Raw genomic sequence first — 26,943 nt, 5'->3', positions numbered from 1 at the left:
ACAGTGACTGAGTGGTCACTGCTGTGATGTAGGAAGATAGGCCGAAGGCCCTGTTTCTGTGCTGTTACACTCTGTGACTCTGAATATGTGCCATTAGCTGACTTAACATGGCCACTCCCAATTTCTACACGTGTAACAGCTGAGTATTGTTGATCCTGTAAATGGAGCAGGGTCCGGGGTGGACTGTGGATGTGTAGGCACGCTGTGTGGACACGATATATAGGAGAGGTGCAACCTATGGATAACTTCCCTTCTCCTCATTGTTTCCTCCAGGTCCTGGCAGCTCGTCACCTCCCGAAGAACGGCAGAGGGATTACCTGCCCGTTTGTAGAGGTTGAGGTGTGCGGAGCTGAATATGACAACTGCAAATACAAGACTGAAATTGTAGGTAAGACTGCCTTTGTAGTGTCCCAAGGTGGCTGTACTGTTGCCCCAGTCCCCATTGTAACTTTCTCCATGATGAAGTCAAACAGGTTTTTATTTCGTGTCCATTCCAGCCTTTAGGGCTGCTGTAAGCACCAAGACTTTGGCAAGAATTCCCTCACATTTGTTTCTACGGTTTGCCCAGATCATGATTACCCTTAAAATTATAGAAGAATTAGTACACCTGGCTGTTTGAATACCCTCTTTAGTACATTGATTGATTGTCAGTCTCTATCTGTGTGTAGTTTTTCATTGTTTCGGTTGTAGTTCTTTGTATTACTGTAAATGCTTGCAAGAAAATGAATCTCAGGGTGACATTCACTCAGTGGCCACTTTATCTGGTGTCTCCTGTGCCTTTATTAGGTTTCTCCTGTACCTAATAAAGTGGCCACTCCGTGTCTTCTGATCCTCTAGCCCGTCCACTTCAAGGTTCAAAGTGTGCATTCAGAGATACTTTTCTGCACACGACTGTTGTGAACATGGTTATTTGAGTTACTGTCACCTTCCTGTCAACTTGAACCAGGCTGGCTCTTCTCCTCTGACCTCTCTCATTAACAAGGCATTTTCACCCACAGAACTGCCACTCACTGGATGTGTTTTTCTTTTGTTTTCGTACCATTCTGTGTAAACTCAAGAGACTATTATGTGTGAATAATCTTAAGAGATCAGCAGTTTCTGAGATACTCAAACTACACCACCTGGTGCCAATAATCATTCCCCTGTCAAAGTCACTTAGATCACATTTCTTCCCCATTCTAATGTGTGGTGAAGAAGGCAAATGCAATGTTGGCATTCATTTCTGGAGGAATAGAGTATAGGAGCAGGGATGTGATGTTGAGGCTCTATAAGGCACTGGTGAGACCTCACTTGGAGTACTGTGGGCAGTTTTGGTCTCCTTATTTAAGAAAGGATGTGCTGCCATTGGAGAGGGTACAAGAGAAGATTCACTAGAATTATTCCAGGAATGAGAGGGTTAACATATGAGGAATGTTTGTCCGCTCTTGGACTATATTCCTTGGAGTTTAGAAGAATGAGGGGGGACCTCATAGAAACATTTCGAATGTTAAAAGGCATGGACAGAGTGGATGTGGCAAAGTTGTTTCCCATGATGGGGGAGTCTAATACGAGAGGGCGTGACTTAAGGATTGAAGAGATGCGAAGAAATTTTTTTAGCCAGAGGGTGGTGAAGCTCTGGAATTTGTTGCCACGGGCGGCAGTGGAGGCCAAGTCATTGGGTGTATTTAAGGCAGAAATTGATAGGTATCTGAGTAGCCAGGGCATCAAAGGTTATGGTGAGAAGGCGGGGGAGTGGGACTAAATGGGAGAATGGATCAGCTCATGATAAAATGGCGGAGCAGACTCAATGGGCCGAATGGCCGACTTCTGCTCCTTTGTCTTATGGTGGTCTGAACAATGACTGAACCTCTTGACCACGTCTGCATGCTTTTATGCATTGGGTTGCGGCTACATGATTGGCTGGTTGGGTGTTTTCATTAACAATCAGGTGTATCTAATAAAGTGACCACTGATAATAAATTTTACTTTGAACTTTTGGACTCTTAGCATTCAACAAGATCACAGTTGATCTCCTATATTAGCTTTGTGAACCTTGATTCCCCTACTTATTTAGAAATCTATCAATCTTTGTTGATGAACTCAGTGATTAGCTCTTCAAACATCTGAAGTAAGAGAATTCCAAAGATTCACCACCCTCTGAGTGAAATATGTTAGAAACATAGAAAACCTACAACACAATACAGGCCCTTCAGCCCACAAAGCTGTGCCAAACATGTCCCTACCTTAGAACTACCTAGGCTTTACCCATAGCCCTCTATTTTTCTAAGCTTCATGTAGCCATCCAGGGGTCTCTCAAAAGGCCCTATTTTCCGCCTCCACTGCCGGCGCAGGCAGCCCATTCCACGCACTCACCACTCTCTGCATAAAAACCTACCTCTGATACCTCCTTTATACCTGCTTCCAAGCACTTTAAAACTATGCCCTCTCGTGCTAGCCATTTCAGCCCTGGGGAAAAGCCTCTGACTATCCACATGATCAATGCCTCTCATCATCTTATACACCTATATCAGGTCACCCCTCATCCTCCATCGCTCCAAGAAGAAAAGGCCAAATTCACTCAACCTATTCTCTTAATACATGCTCCCCATTCCAGGCAACATCCTTGTAACTCTCCTCTGCACCCTTCCTATGGTTTCCACATCCTTCCTGTAGTGAGGCGACCAGCACTGAGCAGAGTACTCCAAGTGGGGTCTGACTAAGGTCCTATATAGCTGCAACATTACCTCTCAGGTCCTGAGTCTCGGTGAAGGGTCTCAACCCAAAGCATTCATAACTCCACTAGAGATGCTGAGTTCCTTCAGCTATGCCATGTGTGTCCTTCTTAGACAGGGAAATCACCACTCAACATCATTTTTCTTTTATGGAATGGATGGAATATAATTACTTGTGCATACAACCATAAGACATAGGAGCAGAATTAAGCCATTCAGCCCATTGAGTTTCCACCCCCATTCCATCGTGGCTGATTTAGTTTCTCTTTCAACACCATTTGTCTGCCTTCTCCCTGTAACCTTTGATGCCCTTACTAATCACGAACCTGTCAACCTCCACTTTAAATGCCTTGGCCTACACAGCTGCCTGTGACAATGAATTCCACAGATTCGTTACCCTCGGCTGAAGAAATTCTCCTCAATTCTGCTCGTAAGGGATGTCTGAGGCCACGTTCTGTGGTCCTAGACTCGCCCAGTATAGAAAACATCCTCGCCAAGTCCACTCTTTTGAGGCCTTTCAGTATTCAATAGATTTCAATAAGATCCCCCCCCCCACAATTCTTCTAGACACCAATGAGTTCAGGCCCAGAGCCACCAAACACCCCTCATACGTTAACCCTTTAATTCCTGGTATCATTCTTGTGAGCCTCCTCTGGACCCTGTGTTTCACGAATGTCTGTGAAGAGTAAGAGTTTCAGGTTGTATACTGTATACATTCTGTGATATTAAATGGAACCATTGATCCATCATTTCTTAAATAAGTGGCCCAAAATACTTGTACACTATACCTTGAGCAATTGAACACATCCTATTTACAGGAGCTAATCAGGATGTGACCCAGAGCCACGTTAAGAGGTTTTTGAATAGATGACCCAAAGCTTGCTCAAGGATGTGGGGCTTTAAGGAACATCTTCAGAATCAAATTTATTATTACTGACGTACCATGTGATGTGAATTTTGTTGCTTTGTGGCAACAGAACAGTGCTATGACATAAAAATCTGTAAGTTACAAAATACATAAATTTAGAAAAGGAGTTCCAGAGGTTGGGTTTCGGGTAAGTAAGACTTGGCCACCAGTGAAGGGCAAAAGGAAGCTGCCCATACCCAAGAGGCCACGATTGGGCTTGCTGAGTTTAGTGATCCAGATCTCTGCCCTTATTTCCCACTCAATAAAATGTGGTCATCTCCGATGTTTCTGTGTCACTTCCTTACAGCGGTGAATGGACTAAATCCTACATGGACAGCCAAACCATTTTCTATCAACATCAATAACCCTGAATTCAGCTTCTTGCGCTTCGTTGTTTATGAGGAGGATGTCTTCAGTGACCAGAACTTCTTGGCAGAGGCGACCTACCCTGTTAAAGCCATCAGGACAGGTAAATGGGCAATCAAAGCCTTTCTCCACTTCTCATACTTCAGCATTATCTCATCTCCATTCCATTCTGACAGTCTTTGCCTTTCCAAAAGTCACTTTATTTCTTCTGGTGGACTTGGTTTCTGTGCCCAGAGAAGCAATAGACTTTACTTCATTAAATATATTTGAGGCACAGTTAAATTTCTGCACAGCAGAAAAAATAGATTATAGGGAAGAGGCAGGCAGGCAAGTCCTTGGCCAGGTCAGCCATGATCTTATTGAACAGCGGAGCAGGCTTGATGCCTGCTCCTAGTATCTAATGTTGTAATGTTCATTCCTTCTTGACCCACAGTGCCCTTCATAGGAGTAATGTGAATATATCAGTACCGAACCACACCAAGAACTACCCATTTCTACTAATCCAACACCTACTTAATGCCCATTATGCCACTGGCATTTAGGGCAGCAATGAAGGTCCTCTATCCCTGGCAGTATTCCGGGTTTCCTTCATCATGTCAGTAGCTGCCTCTTGGTTTTCATTGCTGTCAGTCATACAAGTCCCGGGTGGGGAGTCTCAGGAATATCATCGTAATCAGACATAGAAGAGTTCTTTATTGCAGTTTCCGAAACAATGTTTTTAAGATTATGAGGACACGCAGTCCTCTTCTATTGTCATTTAGTAATGCATGCATTAAGAAATGATGCAATGTTCCTCCAGTGTGATATCACAGAAACACAAGACAGACCAAGACTGAAAAACTGACAAAAACCACATAATTACAACATATAGTTACAACAGTGCAAGCAATACCGCAACTTGATAAAGAACAGGCCATGGGCACGGTAAAAAAAAAGTTCAAAGTCTCTCGAAAGTTCCATCATCTCACGCAGACGGGAGAAGGAAGAAAACTCTCCCTGCCATGAGCTTCCAGTGCCACAAACTTGCTGATGCAGCATCCTGGAAGCACCCAACCACAGTCCAACTCTGAATCGTCCGAAAACTTCGAGCCTCGACACCAAGCACCGAGCGCTTCGACCCCAGCCCCGACCGCCAGCAACAGGAAAAGCCGAGGATTTGGGGCCTTCCCTCTGGAGATTCTCGATCGCACAGTAGCAGCGGCAGCGAACTGGGCATTTCAGAAGTTTCTCCAGATGTTCCTCCATGCTTCTCACATCTGTCTCCATCAAATCAGAATTGTGCACAGCCACTATTTAACAAATACAATATCATTTCATCAGAGAGGCCGCCCACGCTGCGTCGCGCCGCCATCTTCTCCTCCCGTCTTCATACTTCAATTATGTTTTACCAGTCAGGGTTGAATCCCCGAACCTGGAGGATTGGTGAATCACTCTTAGTCTGACCTCTACCGTTTGACCTGCTTGGCTCGAGTGACCCTACCAAGAGCCAAACCATAAAGCCCTGACTCCAGCCAACATAGCTCTTCCAGATCATTGAGGCACACAAGCCTCCAAAACCGATGAAGGGCTGTGGTCCTCTTGGAGGAATCCTACAGCAATCCCATTTTAACCTGCTCACACTCCCATCAGCAGATTCGATCACTCACCTACACGGCAGCGGCAGTTTGCAATAGCCAATTACCCAACTAGCCGGCTCATCCTTGGGATGTGTGAGAATACCTGAGCATCACACATGGTCACAGGGAGAACCTGTAAACTCCATGCAAGCAATGCCAGAGGTCAGGATCCCTGGAGTTCCTGAAGTTACACTCAGTAGTCATTTCATTAGGCACCTCCTGTACCTAATAAAGTGGCCACTGAGTGCATGTTCATGGTCTTCTGCTGCTGTAGCCCATCCACTTCAAGGCTCAATATGTTGTGCAGGAGTTACATCCCTACCAAAGGAGGTATAAGGCGTTCCTTCCCTCTGCTGGCCTGCCGTTCACTCTTGAGTGGGCGTAGCACCTAATTAAGCCCCCCAGTCAGGGTCATATGAAGCTAAGGAAGCAGATGATGGATGGTCGTATGAGCAGCTGGTACATATCACAAGTCCTGGTTATGTGACCACTGACACCAGGCAGACAATATCTGAAGAGTATTGATAATAGTTGGGGTCACCCATCCTGTAAAAACATTGCTTACTAGAAAGCAACAGCAAACCACTTCTGTAGAAAAGATTGCCAAGAACGGTCGTGGTCATGGAAAGACAGTGATCGCCCACGTCATATGACATGACACATAACGAATGAACGCAACCTTTTATGCACTGAGTTGCTGCTGCACAATTGGTGGATCCGATATTTACAGGTGTACAGGTGGCCATTGAGTGTATGAGGCAACACACACAAAATGCTGGAGGAACACAGCAGACCAGGCAGCATCTATGGAAAAAGAGGAAACAGTCGATGTTTCGGGCCAAGACCCTTCAGCAGGATGCGTTTTACTCCTTTCCATTGAGTTCCTCCAGCATTTTGTGTGTGTTGCTTGGATTTCCAGCTTCTGTAGATTTTCTCTTGTTTGTGAGTATATGGGCAGGTAGAATTCCACCATTGTATTAAGTTGTGTTTATTACACTTCCCATCCGCAATTTTCCACAGTTCTGTTGAGGCCCCTCTGACTAACCTCCATGTCCCTTGCATGGCTTCATAAAATCATATCATTTTTATCGCAACAAAGAACAGTTCATGTAATCTTCACTATCTGGACCCAGCACATCGAAAGGGCCAGAAGGAAGGCGTGCCCGAATCTTTACTTCCTTTGGAGGTTCAGCTGGTCACCAAAAACTGGAACAGATGTGTTGTTGAAATATCCTGACTGGTTGCATCATAGCCTGCTACCGCAATTCAGATGCACAGAGATTTAAGAAGCTGTGTGGGGTAGTGGATTCTGCCCAGTATATCATGGGCACATCCTTTGTCACCACTGGTTATAACTACAGGAGGCACTGCCTCCAGGCGGCAACATGTACTACTTTATTTAGAGATACAGCGCACAAAAGGCCTTTCAAGGCCAACATCCAGCTACACAGCAACTTAACCCTAGCCTAATGACAGGACAATATACAATAACCAATTAACCTACTAACCGGGACGCCTTTGGACTGTGAGAGGAAACCCACACGGTCGTGGGGGGTGTAGAAACTTCTGACTGACAGCGTCAGAATTGAACTCTGAACCCCAACACCCCGAGCTGTAACAGCGCTACGCTAAGCACCACACGAACCTGGTGCCCTATAGGATCATTTACCAAAGCTTCCCATGTAGTTTCGACCCTGTTATCCAGTCTGTGTATTTGCCCATTCTCTCCTCCCACCTATTACACTATTTTCCTCTCCAGCTCTGACTGTGCCTCTTATGCTGCCTCAGGTTACCGATCGGTGCCTTTGAAGAACAGCTACAGCGAGGACCTCGAACTGGCAGCATTGTTGATTCACCTGGAGATCTTGGAGTCCACAATAAAGGTAAAGCAACTTTGAATCAAACCCAGTGCGTCTTGTGTGAAACTGAATCTGAGTGTCAGGGCGTAAAACTCCAATAACCCGTAATTTTTCTGGTGACAGGCTAAAGGGTTTTATTGAACTTTTATTTTTCCCCAGTGCGTTAATACTATATATTCTAAAATATAACACAATGGTATAATGATTCAGTGTGCTCAGTGAGCTGAGAGAGAGCACAGGAAAGGGAATCCTGAGAGTAAGTCTCATAAGACTGTAAGGTATAGGAGCAGTATTAAGCCATTTGGCCCATCAAGTCTGCTCCATTTGACCATGGCTGATTTGTTTTTCCCACTTTACCCCATTCTCCTGCCTTCTCTCCATAAGCTTTGACTCCCTGACTGTTCAAGAACCTATCAATCTCCGCTTTAAACGAATTCCAGAGATTCGCCATCCTCTGGCTAAAGAAATTCCTCCTCATCTCTGTTCTAAAGGGACATCCTTTTACTCTGAGACTGTGCCCTCTGGTTCTGGACACTACTACTACTGGACGCATCCTCTCCATGTCCACTCTGTCAAATATTTCATCGTGTCAGGTCCTCAGGATTTCAGCCCACACTTCTGACCCATAGACCTGCCCAAACATTCCGGAACTACGCTGTTCCCAACTCTATCCCGGCTTTAGCCACTCACCTGGCACAAATTCCCAGTAGGTGGATCCGTGGATAACGAGGATTAGTGTATGGATTTATTTAAAGATGGAACGTGGAACTGGCCCTTCCGGCCCAACAAGCCACATCGCCCAGCAATCCCTGATTTAACACTAGATTAATTACAGGACAATTTACAGTGACCAGTTAACCTACTAACTGGTACATCTTTGGACTGTGGGAGGAAACTGGAGCTCCTGCAGGAAACCTACTTGGTCACGGGGAAAACGTATGAACTTTGTACAAACAACACTGGAATTGAACTCTGAATTCTGGAACACCTTGAGCTGTAATAGCATTGGCGCCATGGTGCCCACATCATGAGTGAACCAGATGCCAGACTTTTGGGATATCCAACCAATTCGATACCAGATTATTGGAATAAGGATGACCTCTCACCCTGACCTCTGTCCTGAGTCAGAGCTCATTGTGTTACAGAAGTTCCATCTTCCCCCCGTCATTTTTTGGTGCTCTTCACCCAGGAGAACGGCGATGCTGTTCTGTCCGTGGCAAACTCATCGCTGCGGGATCGTGGCGCCGACCGCGCCAGCCAGGGGCAGGCCTACAGGGGCCGAGAGGGGTCGTTTGATGCCCGGTATCAGCAGGACGACTTGCGGCCTTTCCAGGAGCAGCACATGGAGCACCCTGAGAGCAGGGAACGGAGGTAAAAGCTGTTGCACTAGGAGCCCTGAGGTGGATCCATAAAGATGATGAACTCTGTTCATCTGAGTCAGGCCAGGTTTGGAGAATGGTGACAACTCCACCTAGCTGACCTGGCGTAGTCACCAAGTGATCACCACAGCTCCCTCGTCCTCTCCCATCCATATTTCCCTTTTTACATATCCAATTTCTCTTTGTAAGCTTCTGTTGAATCTCCTTCACCCACGCTTTTGGGAGGTGATTTCCAAAACTCTGCTTAAGACTTCTCTTCATCTCCCTCCTGTGTCTTTAGTGAACCACCATAAAGCCATGTCTGTTGTCTTTAGTGAACCGCCATAAAGTCATTATCTGTTGTCTTTCTGTCCATTCTTACCAGAGGAAGCAGATTTTTTTTCTCCTCCATCTACGTTAGCAAAAGCTGGCAGGTGGTGTAGTGGCATCAGCACCAGACTTCGAGGCAAGTGGTCCCAGGTTCAAATCGGGCCGGCTCCTTGCGAGCTTTCCATCCGTGCTGCGTTGAACATCGAGTTAGCAACTCTGCCTCGTACAAGCAGACAAATGCCAAAGAAATGGCAAGGTTGCCACCTGATGTACCACAAGGCACAGAGAGGAACAACAAAACATTATCAAAAGCTCTCAATTTTGAATGCCTCTCTAGAATAGTGATGAAAAAAACAATAATGTCTATTCGGATACCATCTTTTAAATAGTGGAAACATTTCCAGATAACATTGCCAAAAGCAAACTGAATCACATCAAGAGATGTTAGGGCAAATGGCCAATAACCTGGTCAGAGGAGGCAGATTCCTGAAGGAGAATGAAAGAGAGAGGTGTGTGGAAGGAATTCCAAAGTTGGCAACTGAAGGCCAAGGTCCTATTTTTGGAGACTGAGTTAGGGGGCATTCAAGAAAGCAGATATTTACAAGGTTACAAAAAAAAAGGGACTGGTGACAGAAGAGACTTAAAATGCTGGAATCTGGAACAATAATTTGCTGGAACAACATATAAACACAAGAGATTCTAGATGTTGGAAATCCAGAACAACACACACAAAATGCTGGAGGAACTCGGCAGGTCAGGCAGCATCTATGGAAGGGAATAAACAGCCGACATTTCGGCCTGAGACCCTTCATCTGGACTGGAGAGGTAGGGGAAGAAGCCAGGATAAGAAGGTGGGAAGGAGGGGAAGGAATACAAGTTGGCAGGTAATAGGTGAAAGCAGGTGAGTGGGAAGATGGAATGGTGGGTGGGGGGTGAGGCAATGAAGTGAGAATCTGGGAGGCAGTAAGTAGGAGGAAGGGGCTGAAGGAGAAATTTGTTAGGTGAGGAGAGTGGACCATGGGAGAAAGGGGAAGAGGAGATGAAGGAAGGTATAATAGGGGGAGCTAGAATGGGGACTGGAAAAAGAGAGGAGGAGGAGGAGAGTGGGGCAAGGTACCATAAGTTAGAGAAATTGATGTTCATGTCATCTGGCTGTCCAGATGGAATACGAGGAGTTGCTCTCCAACTTGAATGTGGTCTTATGGTGGCAGTAGAGGAGGCCAGGGACACCATGTTGGAATGGGAATGAAAGTTGAATTTCAATGGGTGTCTGCCAGGACATATCACCTTTTCCAAGTCTAGAAGTGGATTCCAGAATTTAACTGAGTTTCAGAGAGGACAACAGACTATGATCTTGCTGAGTGTGGCAATGCATCTCTCCCATTGGCATTGTTTCTTGTCAGGTCCCAAACACTTGTCCAAGTAACCATTCTCAATAGAAGTATCTCAGCCCTGAGTCTTGGGATAAGGGATAAGCCAATTGAATTTGAAATGAGGAGAACATGCTTCATTTGGACAGTTGTACATCTTTGGAGTTTTTGATAAGTGACGCACAAAATTCTGGAGGAGCCTCAACAGATCACACAGAAGGGAAAAGCACAGGCAATGATTTGGGTTGAGGGCCTTCTTCAGGACTGGAAAGAAAGAGGGGAGATAGCCAGTACAAAACGGTGTAGGGGAGGAGTGGAATGACAGCTGGTGGGAGATAGATAGGTCCATTTGACAGGGGCTAGTAGGCAGATGAGAGGGGGGGAATGAGGTGAGAAGCTGGGAGGTGATAGAAGTGCCAAAGGATGAAGAAGGTGGAATCTGATAGGATAGTGGATTGTGGACTAAAGGGAAGGAGGGAAGGAGAGGAACCAAATATGTGAGTGATGAGCTGATCAAGAGGATCATGGCAGAGAAAGAGATATGCCATGGACCAATACCATTAAGCAAGTGGTCCATGGACCCAGACTGGGGACCCCTGATGTAGGGGAAGGCAGGATAAGGGAAATCAAAGTGGGGAGACATGAGGGAATGGTTACCAGAGGTTGGAGGAGTTGGTGGTCATGCATAATACATAGGCCATTTGGGCCATTGAGTCTGCTTCACCATTTGATCCTAACTGACTTATTTTCCCTCTCAACGCCATTCTCTTGCCTTCTCCCTGTAAACTTCGGCACTCTTACTGATCAAGAACTTTCAACCTCCGCTTTAAATATACCCAATGACTTGGCCTCCACCACTGTTTGTGGCAATGAATTCCCTGTGTCTGAAGAAGTTCCTCCTCCTTTGAGGTACCATTTGTGAAAAGAGAAACAGAGTTCACATTTTAGGTGAGACTTCTGTTTCAATTAGTCAACACCTGTGAATTTTTGAATTTTGACTCATGTTTTTCTGAAGAATGCCCTTACAACTTTTCTCCCAGGTGTTGCTCCCAGCAGTACCTTAAGCAGTAATTAAGGTTTAATTCCTGGAGGCAGAGTAGCCCAGAGGTGAAATAAGGAGTTGTTAGTGAGAAGACAGTGAAAATGAGTAAACATATCCTTCATTTTAAAATTAGAAGAAAGGTTGCTTCATTTGTCACTTTGTTCATCAATAATAAACAATTCTAGAATTTTCTAGAATGACAAACTTTGTGGTACATTTTTTCCAGAATATCAGCTTCTCTGTGTGCACATTGCATTATATCCATCCATTTTGGTAGACACTTCAGTGTCCTATCACACTTATAATTTTCCTGATGGTGTACACCAAAGCAGTCTATTGGCATAGGGCTACTGTTTGAGTGTAGGTTGATGGGATTAGGCAGAAGATTGGGTTGGCACAGATTAGATGGGCCGAAGAGCTTGTTTCTGTGCTGTTGCAATTTATGACTAGCTGAGGGGTCTCGACCTGAAATGCCAACCGTCCGTTTCTCTCCGGCGGTGCTACCCAACACACTGAGTTCCACCAGCATTTGCGTGTTGCTCTGGATTCCAGCATCTGCAGTCTCGTGCTCCCATATTTTCCTGTTTGTTTTCAGTACAGTGTGGTCCATGTTCTATTAAATCGAAGCTGAATGTTCTAATATTTTAAACCAGGTTAAACTCCCCGAGAGTCATAGTGCAATTAGAAACAGCAGAAGACATTATTATAAATATTAGTCTTTCTTTATGGACACTTAGAGTAGAAAATAGCGAACTGTGCAGCATAAATTAATCCCATGAAAAGTAAGCACAAAAAATAGAAAACCTTCTGTTAGTTATATATGTAAATCTGAGTGTGGTTGGTCAGGATATGTCTATATGTATGTCTGTGTGTATGCATATATTACATCGTTTATATTTATTGTGGCTTATATATTCATTATGTGTGCATTCATTGTTACTGTTTTGAGTCTAAGGCTTTAGAAATTTCATTGTTCCTTTAATAAGAACATAAAATTCATGGGTGTGGAAGGTGATACAGCCCACCCAGTAGATCCTCGCTGCAGCTATATCCATGTTCCTGCCATCCCATCTGGTAGATTATTCCAGACACATGTAACCCTTTGCCGAAGGATGTTCTATTATACTTCTCCACTATTTAATCCATATAATCTCTAATGCCTGTCTTTAATCACATCATTTCTTTCTCTCAGACTGTTGAGGAGGACTAGGATAAGTGGAGACAATAGATGAAACCTGCCAGATGCGGTCCGCGTGGATGCCCTGCCAGTTCTAGGGATGTGGACTGCTGCAATTTGGTTTCTATGGAAACTCTTGCTGCTCGGGCCTATTTCAGGCAGCTTCTTCAGTACAAGTCGTAGCCCTTGTGTTCACAGGAAAGTACATTTCAACATCAGAACAGCTGACTTTCATTTTAATACGTTGATGAAATGTAGTTTTGAAGAGATGAAAAAGGATGATTACATCAGCGGCGATGGGAAGTATTCACTATTCTGTTTTTGAAATGTGCGACCAAGTCAGTCATTTGTGAGCCCCTGCTTATTAAACTGTGAGAACTGTTCTTAATTAAAGAACAGAGCAAATATATAGTGTGTGCCTGTGTAAGTTCCTTGTAACATAATGGTAAGAATGCCTTTTACCCAGAGGCATAATACGCCGTGAAGTAGAATGTGTTTAATAAAGACTTGTCTGTGATGTAAGTTCTCGTCCTGTGCACTCTATTCAGAAGCCAATATTGGTGAACGGTTTTCTTATTCGGCGGCTGTTGGGGTATTCTGTTCAGTGGAGAAAAAAGGGTGTTTGTCACAGGTTGGTGCAGCCACATATATTCCTGAGGAAATGTTAAATAATACACTGAATGTGCACCTCAAGCCAACAGATATGGGTGTCATGAGTGGCCATTAACCGAGCACAGACTGTCAAGTGAGGGGCTGCTTTAAAGAGGAGTGCTTCACCCTTGAAGCCGAATGAAGCCCAGAAAGGAAAATCTGATGGGCAGGGAAAATTTCCACATGGAAATGTCTGCCATTCTGCCATTCCTGGGGAATTTGTTGTTATACAGTAGCAGTACAGTGCAATACACAGAGGAAAACTGAATTACAGTGTGTGTGTATATATATATAGTAAAATTAAATACAAAAATAAAAATTTTAAAAAGTAGAGTGGGGTAGCGTTCAGGGGTTCAATGTCCATTCAGAAATCGAACAGCAGAAGCTGTGCCTGAGTCATTGAGGGTGTCTCTTCACGCTTCTGTACCTCTTTCCTGATGGTAGCAATGAGAACAAGGCATGACCTGGGTGATGGGGGTCCTTAGTGATGGATGTCAACTCTTTGAGACATCGCTCCTTGAAGATGTCCCGAACACTATAGAGGTCAGTGCCCATGATGGAGCTGACTGAGTTTTCAACTCTCCACAGCTTATTTCAATCCTGTGCAAAGCAACCCCCTCCCCAAAAAAAAAACCAGACCGTGTTGCTGCCAGTTAGAATGCTGTCCATGGTATATCTGTAGAAATTTGCAAGTAATTTTGCAGGGAACTCCATGTAATCATTGGAATACATTGAATTGGATAGCACAGAAACAAGCCTTTCAGCCCATCATCATCATCATCATCAAGTATCCATGGAAACCAAGCTCACCTACTGGCACTCAGTCTGTAGCCTTCTATGCTATGATTCAAGTTCCTATCTAGGTACATGCATCTCCAGGTAATGTACAGCTTTTATTTTTACAGGTGTCCATTGTTTGGAAAATAGACAAGATTCACTCCATATGGTAACTACACCTCCACCATATAGCAGTGAATAGGACGAAAAACACATAGGACTGATAATAAGGACTGACTACCAAAAGGGGAGAGGGGGAAGAGGGTAAACTAATTTGTTTTGTTCATAGGAACAAATATATTTTGTAACTTCAAAACTTTAAACTAATTCAAGGTAGATCCAGAGAGAGAATTAGACTCAGGAGTCCAAAATGCAGGTCTAACTTTTACTTCAAGCAAGGTACACGTGTATCACATGTAGCATGATTATGTGTTTCTATATACAACCTGCAATTGTTTAAACAAACAAAAATGCTTAAATCAATATGCATATACAAGGGAGGGAGGGAGGGAACGTCGACTCAGACCATGAGAGGCCTGCGTCGGGCACTTACAAGGCGCAGATTAGAAGATTGGAAGCCACTCCTCGCACAGACTAGAGCAATGTGTGATTAAGTGCCTTGCTCAAGGGCACAAACACGCTGCCACAGCTGAGGCTCGAACTAGCGACCTTGAGATAACTAGACGAACGCCTTAACCACTTGGCCACGTGCCCAAAAGACATATACAAGATTACTCAAATATTAAATACACAATGAAATGTTGGCACATATGTCAGACTTTTGAAATTAATATTATTGGAACTTGTTTGTATGTAGGGGTGTCCATGAATCGGGAATTCATAACAGAGGATTATATTATTTAAATGTTGTGAAAGCCCTTGCCTCCACCACCCGTTTGGTCAGTACGATGCAGATTTCAGCCCCAGTCTGGGTGAAACAATGGTTCCTCTGATCCCCTTCTAAGCCACTGAGCCCTCAGTTTGAACCTGTGTGTTCCCTGCCTTTAGACATGACCATCATGGGAAAAGGCCACTACTTATCGAATCACATGTAGATTCATTAATGAATCTTTAGACATGACCATCATGGGAAAACTACTTCAACTACTGCACAGAGTCTTGTCATCTTCAGAAGTTTTCTGATGTCTCTGCCATAATTGGATGCATCAGCAAGGGAGATGAGGCTGAGTACAGGGCTACGGTAGGAAACTTCGTCACATGGTGTGAGCAGAATTATCTGCAGCTTAAAGTGAAAAAGACTAAGGAGCTGGTGGTAGACCTGAGGAGAGCTAAGGTACCGGTGACCCCTGTTTTCATCCAAGGGGTCAGTGTGGACATGGTGGAGGATTACAAATACCTGGGGATACGAATTGACAATAAACTGGACTGGTCAAAGAACACTGAGGCTGTCTACAAGAAGGATCAGAGCTGTCTCTATTTCCTGAGGAGACTGAGGTCCTTTAACATCTGCCGGACGATGCTGAGGATGTTCTACGAGTCTGTGGTGGCCAGTGCGATCGTGTTTGCTGTTGTGTGCTGGGGCAGCAGGCTGAGGGTAGCAGACACCAGCAGAATCAACAAACTCATTCGTAAGGCCAGTGATGTTGTGGGGATGGAACTGGACTCTCTGACAGTGGTGTCTGAAAAGAGGATGCTGTCCAAGTCGCATGCCATCTTGGAAAATGTCTCCCATCCACTACATAATGTACTGCTCAGGCACAGGAGTACACTCAGCCAGAGACTCATTCCACCGAGATGCAGCACAGAGCGTCATAGGAAGTCATTCCTGCCTGTGGCCATCAAACTTTACAACTCCTCCCTCGGAGGGTCAGGCACCCTGAGCCAATAGGCTGGTCCTGGATTTATTTCTTGGCATAATTTACATATTACTATTTAACTATTTATGGTTTTATTACTATTTAATTATTTATGGTGCAATTGTAACAAAAACCAATTACCCCCGGGATCAATAAAGTATGACTATGACTACTATGAAAAGGCCACTATTTATCAAATCACATGTAGATTCATTAATGAGTCCCTTCATTTACGTGGCTTGGGAAGAGGAATTGCTGACAATAGCAAGTATCTCAATGTAACAGGAATTTACAAAGATTCAGCATGATATCCAAATTAGATAAACTTCTATAGATGTGTAGCGGAAAGTATATTCACTGGCTGCATCACAGTCAGCTATGGAACCACCAATGCCCTTGAATGGAAATACAAAAAGTTGTGGATATGGCCCAGTCTATCATGGGTAAAGTGAGCATATCTACACAGAGCATTGTCACAGGAAAGCAGCATCTATCATCAGGGACCCCCACCATCCAGGCCATGCTCTCTTCTCCCTGCTGCCATCAGAAAGGTGGTACAGGAGCCTCGGGACCCACACCACCAGGTTTAGGAGCAGTTATTACCCCTCAAACATCAGGCTTCTAAACCGGGGGGGCAACTTCATTCAACTTCACTTGCCCCATCTCTGTAATGTTCCCACAACCTATGGACCAACTTATTATTCTTTGTTTCTTGTATTTGCAGAGTTTGTTTTTTGCACACTGGTTGAACACCTAAGCTGGTGCGGTCTTATGGTTCCTATTCTATTACGGGTTTATTGAGTATGCTCACAAGAAAATTAATCTCAGTGTTGTATGTAATGACATATGTAATTAGATAAAAAAATTTACTTTGAACGCTGATCTTCGAAAAAGAATTCTGGTTAAAGCTAAGCAGTAATGGTGGGCTGGTATTAACATAGCACATAGAACAGTACACCACAGTACAGGCCTTTTGGCCCACAATGTCAAGCTGACCTTCTAGCCTACTCCAAGATCATTCTTACCCTTCTCTCCTGCATAGCTCTCCATGATTCTATCCAATTTTTAAATATGTTTTTTTTTTATTTATTGAGATACAGTATGGAATATGCCCTTCCAACCTTTTCCAGCTGTGTCCCGAGCAATCCTCCATTTTATTCCTAGTCCAATCACAGGACAATTTAGTGACCAATTAACCTACTAACTGGAAACTGGAACACCTGGAGGAAATCCACGGGGAGAATGTACAAACCCCTTACAGGCAGTGGCGGGAATTGAACCTGGGTCACCTACATTGTGCTAAACATTATGCCACCATGCCACCCAAGGCGATGTTGAGGTGGTAAACTCAGGAGTAGCTCCTGAGTTCTTCAGGGCTGAAGAAGGAAGAATCTGATAAGAAAACCTGTGGTTCCCCCTCTTCCTTCCCTTTCTTCCACGGCCCACTCTCCTCTCCTATCAGATTCCTTCATCTTCAGCTCTTTACCTCTTCCACTTATCACCTCCCGGCTTCTTAATTCCTCTCCCCCACCCACCCTCCTTTTTCCCCTCCCCTAGCTTCTGCCATCACTTGCCAGTTTGTACTCCTTAACCCCTCCCCCCACTACTTATTTTGGTTTCTGTCTCCTTCCTTCGCAGTCCTGATGAATGGTCTTGGCCCGAAATGTCAACCTTTTATTCCTCTCCGTTGATGTTGCCTAGCCTGCTAAATTACTCCAGTAACTTGTGTGTGTTGCTCAAGGTTTCCAGCCTCCACAGAACCTCTTGTGTTCAGGAACATTGGAAGTAATTGGAATGGATGAAACCTTCAGTAAAGGATGGGATGAACTGAGATGGACAGTGGTGGGAACTGTCGTAAGAACATAAGAAATAGGAGTGGGAGCAGGAGTCAGCCATCCAGCCCATCGAGCCTGCCCCACCATTCAATAAGATCACGGCTGACCTGTCCGTAAACTCAGCTCCATCTACCTGCCTTTTCCCCAAGACTCTTAATTCCCTTACTATGTAAAAACCTACCTTAAACATATTTAGTAAAGAAGCCTCAACTGCTTCCCTGGGCAGAGAATTCCACAGATTCACCACTCTCTGGGAAAAACAGTTTCTCCTCATCTCCGTCCTCAATCTATTAGATATGTAAAAAGGAAAAGACTGATAAAGACAAATGTAGGTCCCCTGCAAACAGAAACAGGTGAATTGATTATGGGGAGCAAGGACATGGCAGACCAATTGAATAATTACTTTGGTTCTGTCTTCACTAAGGAGGACATAAATAATCTTCCAGAAATAGTAAGGGACAGAGGGTCCAGTGAGATGGAGGAACTGAGCGAAATACATGTTAGTAGGGAAGTGGTGTTAGGTAAATTGAAGGGATTGAAGGCAGATAAATCCCCAGGGCCAGATAGTCTGCATCCCAGAGTGCTTAAGGAAGTAGCCCAAGAAATAGTGGATGCATTAGTGATAATTTTTCAAAACTCGTTAGATTCTGGACTAGTTCCTGAGGATTGGAGGGTGGCTAATGTAACCCCACTTTTTAAAAAAGGAGGGAGAGAGAAACCGGGGAATTATAGGCCGGTTAGCCTAACGTCGGTGGTGGGGAAACTGCTGGAGTCAGTTATCAAGGATGTGATAACAGCACATTTGGAAAGCGGTGAAATGATCGGACTAAGTCAGCATGGATTTGTGAAAGGAAAATCATGTCTGACGAATCTCATAGAATTTTTTGAGGATGTAACTAGTAGAGTGGATAGGGGAGAACCAGTGGATGTGGTATATTTGGATTTTCAAAAGGCTTTTGACAAGGTCCCACACAGGAGATTAGTGTGCAAACTTAAAGCACATGGTATTGGGGGTAAGGTATTGGTGTGGGTGGAGAATTGGTTAGCAGACAGGAAGCAAAGAGTGGGAATAAACGGGACCTTTTCAGAATGGCAGGCGGTGACTAGTGGGGTACCGCAAGGCTCAGTGCTGGGACCCCAGTTGTTTACAATATATATTAATGACTTGGATGAGGGAATTAAATGCAGCATCTCCAAGTTTGCGGATGACACGAAGCTGGGTGGCAGTGTTAGCAGTGAGGAGGATGCTAAGAGGATGCAGAGTGACTTGGATAGGTTGGGTGAGTGGGCAAATTCATGGCAGATGCAATTTAATGTGGATAAATGTGAAGTTATCCACTTTGGTGGCAAAAATAGGAAAACAGATTATTATCTGAATGGTGGCCGATTAGGAAAAGGGGAGGTGCAACGAGACCTGGGTGTCATTATACACCAGTCATTGAAAGTGGGCATGCAGGTACAGCAGGCGGTGAAAAAGGCGAACGGTATGCTGGCATTTATAGCGAGAGGATTCGAGTACAGGAGCAGGGAGGTACTACTGCAGTTGTACAAGGCCTTGGTGAGACCACACCTGGAGTATTGTGTGCAGTTTTGGTCCCCTAATCTGAGGAAAGACATCTTTGCCATAGAGGGAGTACAAAGAAGGTTCACCAGATTGATTCCTGGGATGGCAGGTCTTTCATATGAAGAAAGACTGGATGAACTGGGCTTGTACTCGTTGGAATTTAGAAGATTGAGGGGGGATCTGATTGAAACGTATAAGATCCTAAAGGGATTGGACAGGCTAGATGCGGGAAGATTGTTCCCGATGTTGGGGAGGTCCAGAACGAGGGGTCACAGTTTGAGGATAGAGGGGAAGCCTTTTAGGACCGAGATTAGGAAAAACTTCTTCACACAGAGAGTGGTGAATCTGTGGAATTCTCTGCCACAGCAAACTGTTGAGGCCAGTTCATTAGCTATGTTTAAAAGGAAGTTAGATATGGCCCTTGTGGCTACAGGGGTCAGGGGGTATGGAGGGAAGGCTGGGGCGGGATTCTGAGTTGGATGATCAGCCATGATCATAATAAATGGCGGTGCAGGTTCGAAGGGCCGAATGGCCTACTCCTGCACCTATTTTCTATGTTTCTATGTTTCTCCCCTGAATCTTGAGGCAATGTCTCACCTACCAATGGAAACAACTTTCCTACTTCTATCTTATCTATCCCTTTCAAAATTTTGTATGTTTCTGTAAGATCCCCTCTCACTCTTCTGAATTCCAGAGAGTATAGTCCCAGGCGACTCAATCTCTCCTCATAGGTTAACCCCTTCATCCCTGGAATCAACCTGGTCAACCTCCTCTGCACTGCCTCCAAAGCCAGTATATCCTTCCTCAAGTATGGAGACTAGAATTGCACACAGTACTCCAGGTGCGGCCTCACCAGTACCCTGTATAGTCGCAGCATGACCTCCCTGCTCTTGAATTTAATCCCTCTAGCAATGAAGGCCAACATACTGTCAGTCATACTGATGGCAGGTATGTGCTCCAGGGCGTATGTTGGTGTCAGATATCTGTGCATTATTGAGGGACTGCTGGTCTTCTACACGATCCATAAAAGCCAAACTCCTTCTGCTGCGCTTTCAGTGAATGAAACCTGTCAAATGTTGAAAGGCCTAGAGAGAGCAGACTTGGACAGGATGTTACATATAGCGGGGGAATCTAGGACCACAGAATAGAGGGATGTTCATTTAAAACAGAGATGAGGAGGAATTTCTTTAGCCAGAGGTTAGAGAGTCTTGATATTCATTGCCAGAGACATCTGTGCAGGCCTAGTCTTGGGTAAATTTAAAGCGGTGGTTGATAGCTCTTAATTAATAAGGGCATCGAAGGTTACAGGGAGAAGGAGGGAGAATAGGTTTGAGAGGGATAATATATCAGACACGATGAGCCTAATTCTGCTTCTATGTCTAATGGAATGCCAAAATACCCCAAAATAATACGGTGGAAAATTTAGTTAATCTTTCTGGCTGAAGGCTTTCCCACCCGATTCGAATGATTATCTCTGTTTCTCTTTCCAACATCGCTGGTTGACTTGCTGAGTATTTCCAGCCTTTTCTGCTCTTCATTTTGTTTCTATGGTTAAATTATTTGCTGTGATTTCAACTGCACCTCTGAGTGAGTTGGAGTGTGTGGAAGGAGGCATCTTAGTGTGACTCTTTTCACAATTAGACTCAAATATGTCATCTCATTTTTGTTCTCATTATATTTTGTGATGACTTCTGAACATGAGCTCCCTGTTCTATTGTTTTGTTTGTAGTTGTTGAAGCAACAGAGCCTTCCCTACATTTTGTCAGTGTTCAGATGTCCTGTCCAGAACCTGTGGTGTTTTTAAGTCACCATTTAGTATGGGATTCAAATTAGTTTCCCCAGAAGGCTCTGAGCAGCTTTTGATTTTTAATAAGTAGGACATGTGATTTGCTGTTTCTCCAGTCTGGCACTTTCACTGCCTGCAGCTCTTTGTGTTCTGTTGGGTAAAAGCTGGAAAGGATTTCATCCTAGTGTCAAATCCTGCTCTGGAAAAAAAAAATCAGTGAAGGACAAGCTTCTATATTTCAGAACTCAGAGTCAGGTTTAAACCAGATAAACCCCATTTGGAATTATTTTTTTTTAACTTTCCATCTGTGAGTTGTCTGGCTAGCTAGCTTGTTGTAGAGTGTACTTAGAATCATTGTCAGTACTTCCTTGTTGCTTTACTGGCATGCTTGTTATGACACAAAAAGAGGCCATTCCCCCATCGAGTCCAGGCCAGCCCCCAGAACAAGTCCATTCCCTGCCCCCTTCTTTCCCTTTTGCTCTTGCAACATCTTCTCTCCACCACATGCCTACCAACTTCCCATTTTGATTATTTTGCCACCTACCATCACTGAAGAGATAATTTAGTCAAGTCATTTAGCCACTCAACCTCCCAGCACAGGTTTGGGATGTGGGAGGTAAAACGAACACTGGGATAAAGCCAGTACATCATAGGGAGATCATGCAGGCAAGACCGGAGGTCAGGATTGAACCCGGTGACCTGGAGGCAGCAGAAGTGACCACAGCATCACCACACTATGTCCCAGCTTCATTGTTGAACCAGGCACATGGGATAGCAGATGCTGGAATCTGGTGCAAGGTTCTGGGAACAGCTCCTTCCCCTCTGCCATCAGATTTCTGAATGGTCCAGGAACACGCCTCACTATTCCTCTTTTGTGCCATGTATTTATTTATTATTGTAACCTGTATATTTTTTATGTATTGCACTGTACTGCTGCCACAAAACAAAAAAATTCATGAACATATGTAAGTGATAATAAACCTGATTCTGATTGAGGGACTCCGTGAATCCCATCGAGAGCATCTTCAAAAGGCGATGCCTCAAAAAGGTGGCACCCATCATTAAGGACCCCCACTACCCAGGACATGCCCTCTTCTCATTGCTACCGTAAGAGAGGAGGTACAGGAGACTGAAGGCAAACAAAATCTTTTAGGAACAGCTTCTTCCTCTGTGCCATCAGATTTGTGAATGGTCAATGAACGCTGGATATACGTCAGTAATAATAAACCAGATTATTTATTCATCCATCTATCCACCCAATTATTGATTGATTGGTTTATTGAGATACAGTGCAGAAAAGGCCCTTCGAGCCCCACTGCCCAGCGATCCCGATTTAATCCCAGGAGAATTTACAATGACCAGCCAGTACGTCTTTGAACTGTGGGAGGAAACCGGACCATCCGGAGAAAACCCATGGGGTCACGGGGAGAACGTACAAACTCCTTACAGGCAGCGGCAGGAATTGAACCTGGCTTGCCGGTAGAGTAACACGTTGTGTTTGCTGCTGTGCCGCCCCGATTCTCGTTCTGTTGGAGGAACTCAGTGAGTTGACGAGCACTTGGGAGGGGGGGTTGGAATTGTCAATGTTTCAGGTTAAAACCCTGAATCAGGACAATTCTTCCCCACCCACCATAGATGCCGCACAACCTTCCGAGTTCAGCTAGCAAATTTTGTTGCTTCATTACGGAGCTCCTTTTTACTTCATTAGGACTCCATTACTGTGTTAACTCATTGTGTGCATTGCACAGCTAGGATTGTTTGTGGTTTCTTTTCTACCAGGCCGTTATTATTTATCTCTACATCCCTGAGAGTGACAACAAAACACTCCCTGGGGTTTGTTGCTGTTTACTGATCGCAGCTAGTGTGGGGAATGGAATGTTTTTGTGCTGCGACTGCAATTATACCCAGTTTGAAGAACTGTCACTTGGTTGATAATCTCCTCTCAATCTTCTACTTTCTAAGAATTAAAGCCCTAATCTATTCAATCTTTCCTTATAACTCAGGTCCTCCAGACCCAGCAACATCTTCATATTTTTCTCTGTACTCTTACACCTTATTTACATCTTTCTTGCAGGTCGGTGACCAAAACAGCACATAATACTCCAAATTAGGCCTCACCATCTTCTTATACAACTTCAACATAATATCCCATCTCCTGTATTGTGACAAGAAGAACCCCTTCCTAATATTGAAGATGCTGAGGCATTAATTTTGTACTTTTTTTTTCCTTTTGTGGTCCCTGTAGTCTGGCTGTACTTGGGGTGTAAGGTCTCCACAGAAGTGATCAGTGCGGGAGGAGATGTGAAACATTACAATTACAGCAAGCAGCCAGTATTCCAACGCCCAAATCCTGCCAGACAGCTGTTATTTCCCCAATGCCATCTCTCTATCCTTCTGAGAGAGTTGTTTCGATGTGTGCTGGCATTTCTACACAGCTTTCCTCCCAATGTCTTATTTCAGTGTAAGTGCTTTCAGATGTTGGCGGAGTGCTGAACACGGTTCGGTCAATCTTGCCCAGATTGCAACCCCCTCCTCCCCCCCACTTTCTCCAGGGTACGTAACAAGCAATGAGTGGATGAGAACCAGGACACTATCGTTCTGATTTAAACTCTGCCACCATGGTGCTCGTGCCTGATTTGCTCGTCTCTTAACAGAAATGTTGCAATGTCTTTCCCATCTTCTTCTCCTCAGCTAAAAGTACCTGAAGCAAGGGGAGTGTTTGTTACTGGACTTGCGATGTCTCAAGTGTTCAAATCCCGTTACCACCTCTGGATAAATGAGATTTCACTAATTAAATAGAAACACAGAAAACCTACAGCACAATACAGGTCCTTCGGCCCACAAAAGTTGTGTCGAACATGTCCTTACCTTAGAATGACCAAGGCTTACCCATAGCTCTATTTTCCTAAGCTCCATGTACCTATCCAGGAGCCTCTTAAAAGACCCTATTGTTTCCGCCACCACCACTGGCAGCCCATTGCACACACTCACTACTATCTGCATAGAAAACTTACCCCTGACATCTCCTCTGTACCTACTTCCAAGAACCTTAAAAATATGCCCTCTCGTGCTAGCCATTTCAGCCCTGGGAAAAAGCCTCTGACTATCCACACAATCATCTTGTACACCTCTCATCATCTTGTAGACCTCTATCAGGTCACCTCTCATCCTCCATCGCTCCAAGGAGAAAAGGCCAAATTCACTCAACCTATTCTCATAAGGTATGCTCCCCAATCCAGGCAACACCCTTGTAAATCTCCTCTGCACCCTTTCTATGGTTTCCACGTCCTTCCTGTAGTGAGGCGACCAGAATTGAGCACAGTACTCCAAGTGGGGTCTGACCAGGGTCCTATATAGCTGCAACATTACCTATCGGCTCTTAAACTCAATCCCATGGTTGATGAAGGCCAATGCACCGTATGCCTTCTTAACCAGAGTCAACATGCATAGCAGCTTTGAGTGTCCTAAGGACTCTGACCCCAAGATCCCTCTGATCCTCCACACTGCCAAGAGTCTTGCCATTAATGCTATATTCTGCCATCATATTTGACCTACCAAAATAAACATTTATCTGGGCTTAACTCCATCTGCCACTTCTCAGCCCAGTCTTGATCCTTTCAATGTCCCACTGTAACCTCTGACAGCCCTCCACACTATCCAGAATGCTTCCAACCTTTGTGTCAGCAGCAAATTTACTAACCCATCCCTCCACTCCCTCATCCAGGTCATTTATAAAAATCATGAAGAGTAGGGGTCCCACCACTGGTCACCAAACTCCATGCAGAACATGACCCATCTACAACCACTCTTTGCCTTCTGTGAGCAAACCAGTTCTGGATCCACAAAGCAATGACCCCATGGATCCCATGCCTCCTTACTTTCTCAATAAGCCTTGCATGGGGTACCTTATAAAATGTCTCGCTGAAATCCATACGCACTACATCTACGGCTCTACATTCATCCTCAAAAAATTCAATCAGGCTTGAACTGCCTTTGACAAAGCCAGTTGACTATTCACAATCATATTATGCCTCTCCAAATGTTCGTAAATCCTGCCTGTCAGGATCTTCTCCATCAACTTACCAACCACTGAAGTAAGACTCACTGGCCTATAATTTCCTGGGTTATCCCTACTCCCTTTCTTGAATAAGGGAACATCTGCAACCCTCCAATCCTCCAGAATCTCTCCCGTCCTCATTGATGATGCAAAGATCATCACCAGAGGCTCAGCAATCACAAGATCACAAGACAAAGGAGAAGTAGGCCATTCGGCCCATCGAGTCTGCTCTGCCACTCCACCATGAGCTAAACTATTCTCCTATCTAGTTCCAGTTTCTGGCTTTTTCCCCCCATATCCCTTGATACCCTGACTAACTAGATACCTATCAATCTCCTCCTTAAACACCCTCAATGATCGGGCCTCCACAGCTGTATGTGGCAACGAATTCCATAAATCCACGACCCTCTGGCTGAAAAAAAATTTCTCCTCATCTCTGTTTTAAATGGGTACCATCTTATTCTAAGACTGTGGCCTCTTGTCCTGCACTCACCCACCAAGGGAAACAGCCTTTCCTCATCTACTCTGTCCAACCCTTTCAACATTCGAAATGTTTCTATGAGATCCCCTCTCATTCTTCGATTCTGTAATGAATACAGTCCAAGAGCCGACAAATGGTCCTCATATGTTAGCCCCTGCATTCCAAGAATTATCCTCGTAAATCTTCTCTGAACTCTCTCCAACATCAGAACATCCCTTCTAAGATAGAGGGCCCAAAACTGCACACAGTATTCCAAATGAGGTCTCACCAGTGCCCCATAGAGCCTCATCAACACCCCCTTGAATAGTGTATAAGAGCGCCTTAGCAGTCAGAACTGCAGCTGGATCTTCAACTTCCTCACAGACAGGACCCAGGCTATAAAAATAGGGGACAAGCTCTCCTCTACAATCACTCTAAGCACCAGTGCCCCACAAGGCTGTGTACTCAGCCCCCTGCTGTACTCACTGTACACCCATGATTGTGTAGCCAAGTTTCCATCAAACTCAATATACAAGTTTTCTGATGACACAAAAATTGTAGGCTGTATTTCGGGTAGTGATGAGTTTGAGTACAGAGAGGAAATTAAAAACCTGGTGGCATGGTGCAAAGATAATAACCTATCCCTCAACGTCAGCAAGACGAAGGAATTGGTTGTTGACTTCAGAAGGAGTAGCGGACCGCACGACCCAACTTACATCGGTGGTGCACAAGTGGAACAGGTCAAAAGCTTTAAGTTCCTTGGGGTCTATATTACAAATGACCTGACTTGGTCCAACCAAGCAGAGTTCACTGCCAAGAAGGCCCACCAGCACCTTTACTTCCTGAGAAAACTAAAGAAATTTGGCCTGTCCCCTAAAACCCTCACTAATTTTTATAGATGCACTGTAGAAAGCATTCTTCTAGGGTGCATCACAACCTGGTATGGAAGTTGTCCTGTGCAAGACCAAAAGAAGCTGCAGAAGATCGTGAACACGGCGCAGCACATCACACAAACAAACCAATCTTCCGTCAGTGGACTCACTTTACACCGCACGCTGTCGGAGCAGTGCTGCCAGGATACTCAAGGACACGACCCACCCAGCCAACAGACTTTTCATCCCTCTTCCCTCCGGGAGAAGGCTCAGGAGCTTGTAGACTCGTATGGCCAGATTTGGGAACAGCTTCTTTCCAACTGTGATAAGACTGCTGAACGGATCCTGACCCGGATCTGGGCCGTACCCTCCAAATATCCGGACCTGC

At 44.7% G+C, this 26,943-nt stretch overlaps 1 protein-coding gene across 2 annotated transcripts in view; it reads left to right on the top strand.

The window, feature by feature from the left end:
• plcg1 (phospholipase C, gamma 1) overlaps positions 1 to 13,248 on the top strand; it is a 199,421-nt gene extending 186,173 nt beyond the window's left edge. Inside the window, exons 28-32 of one of the 2 annotated variants that reach the window (XM_063041158.1) lie at positions 274 to 388; positions 3,926 to 4,087; positions 7,389 to 7,483; positions 8,649 to 8,830; positions 12,752 to 13,248. In XM_063041158.1, coding sequence (XP_062897228.1) covers positions 274 to 388; positions 3,926 to 4,087; positions 7,389 to 7,483; positions 8,649 to 8,830; positions 12,752 to 12,791 — 594 coding nt within the window. In that variant the 3' untranslated portion in view covers positions 12,792 to 13,248. The remainder of the gene's footprint in view (positions 1 to 273; positions 389 to 3,925; positions 4,088 to 7,388; positions 7,484 to 8,648; positions 8,831 to 12,751) is intronic. The other variant, XM_063041159.1, reaches the window with a different exon arrangement.
• The last annotated feature ends 13,695 nt before the right edge of the window (positions 13,249 to 26,943 follow it).

This window comes from Mobula hypostoma, chromosome 2 (assembly GCF_963921235.1).
Source record: "Mobula hypostoma chromosome 2, sMobHyp1.1, whole genome shotgun sequence".
In the NCBI taxonomy this organism is placed as follows: Eukaryota; Metazoa; Chordata; class Chondrichthyes; order Myliobatiformes; family Myliobatidae; genus Mobula; species Mobula hypostoma.
Note: the sequence above shows the minus strand (reverse complement) of the source record. Positions and strands in the feature narration are given on the sequence as shown.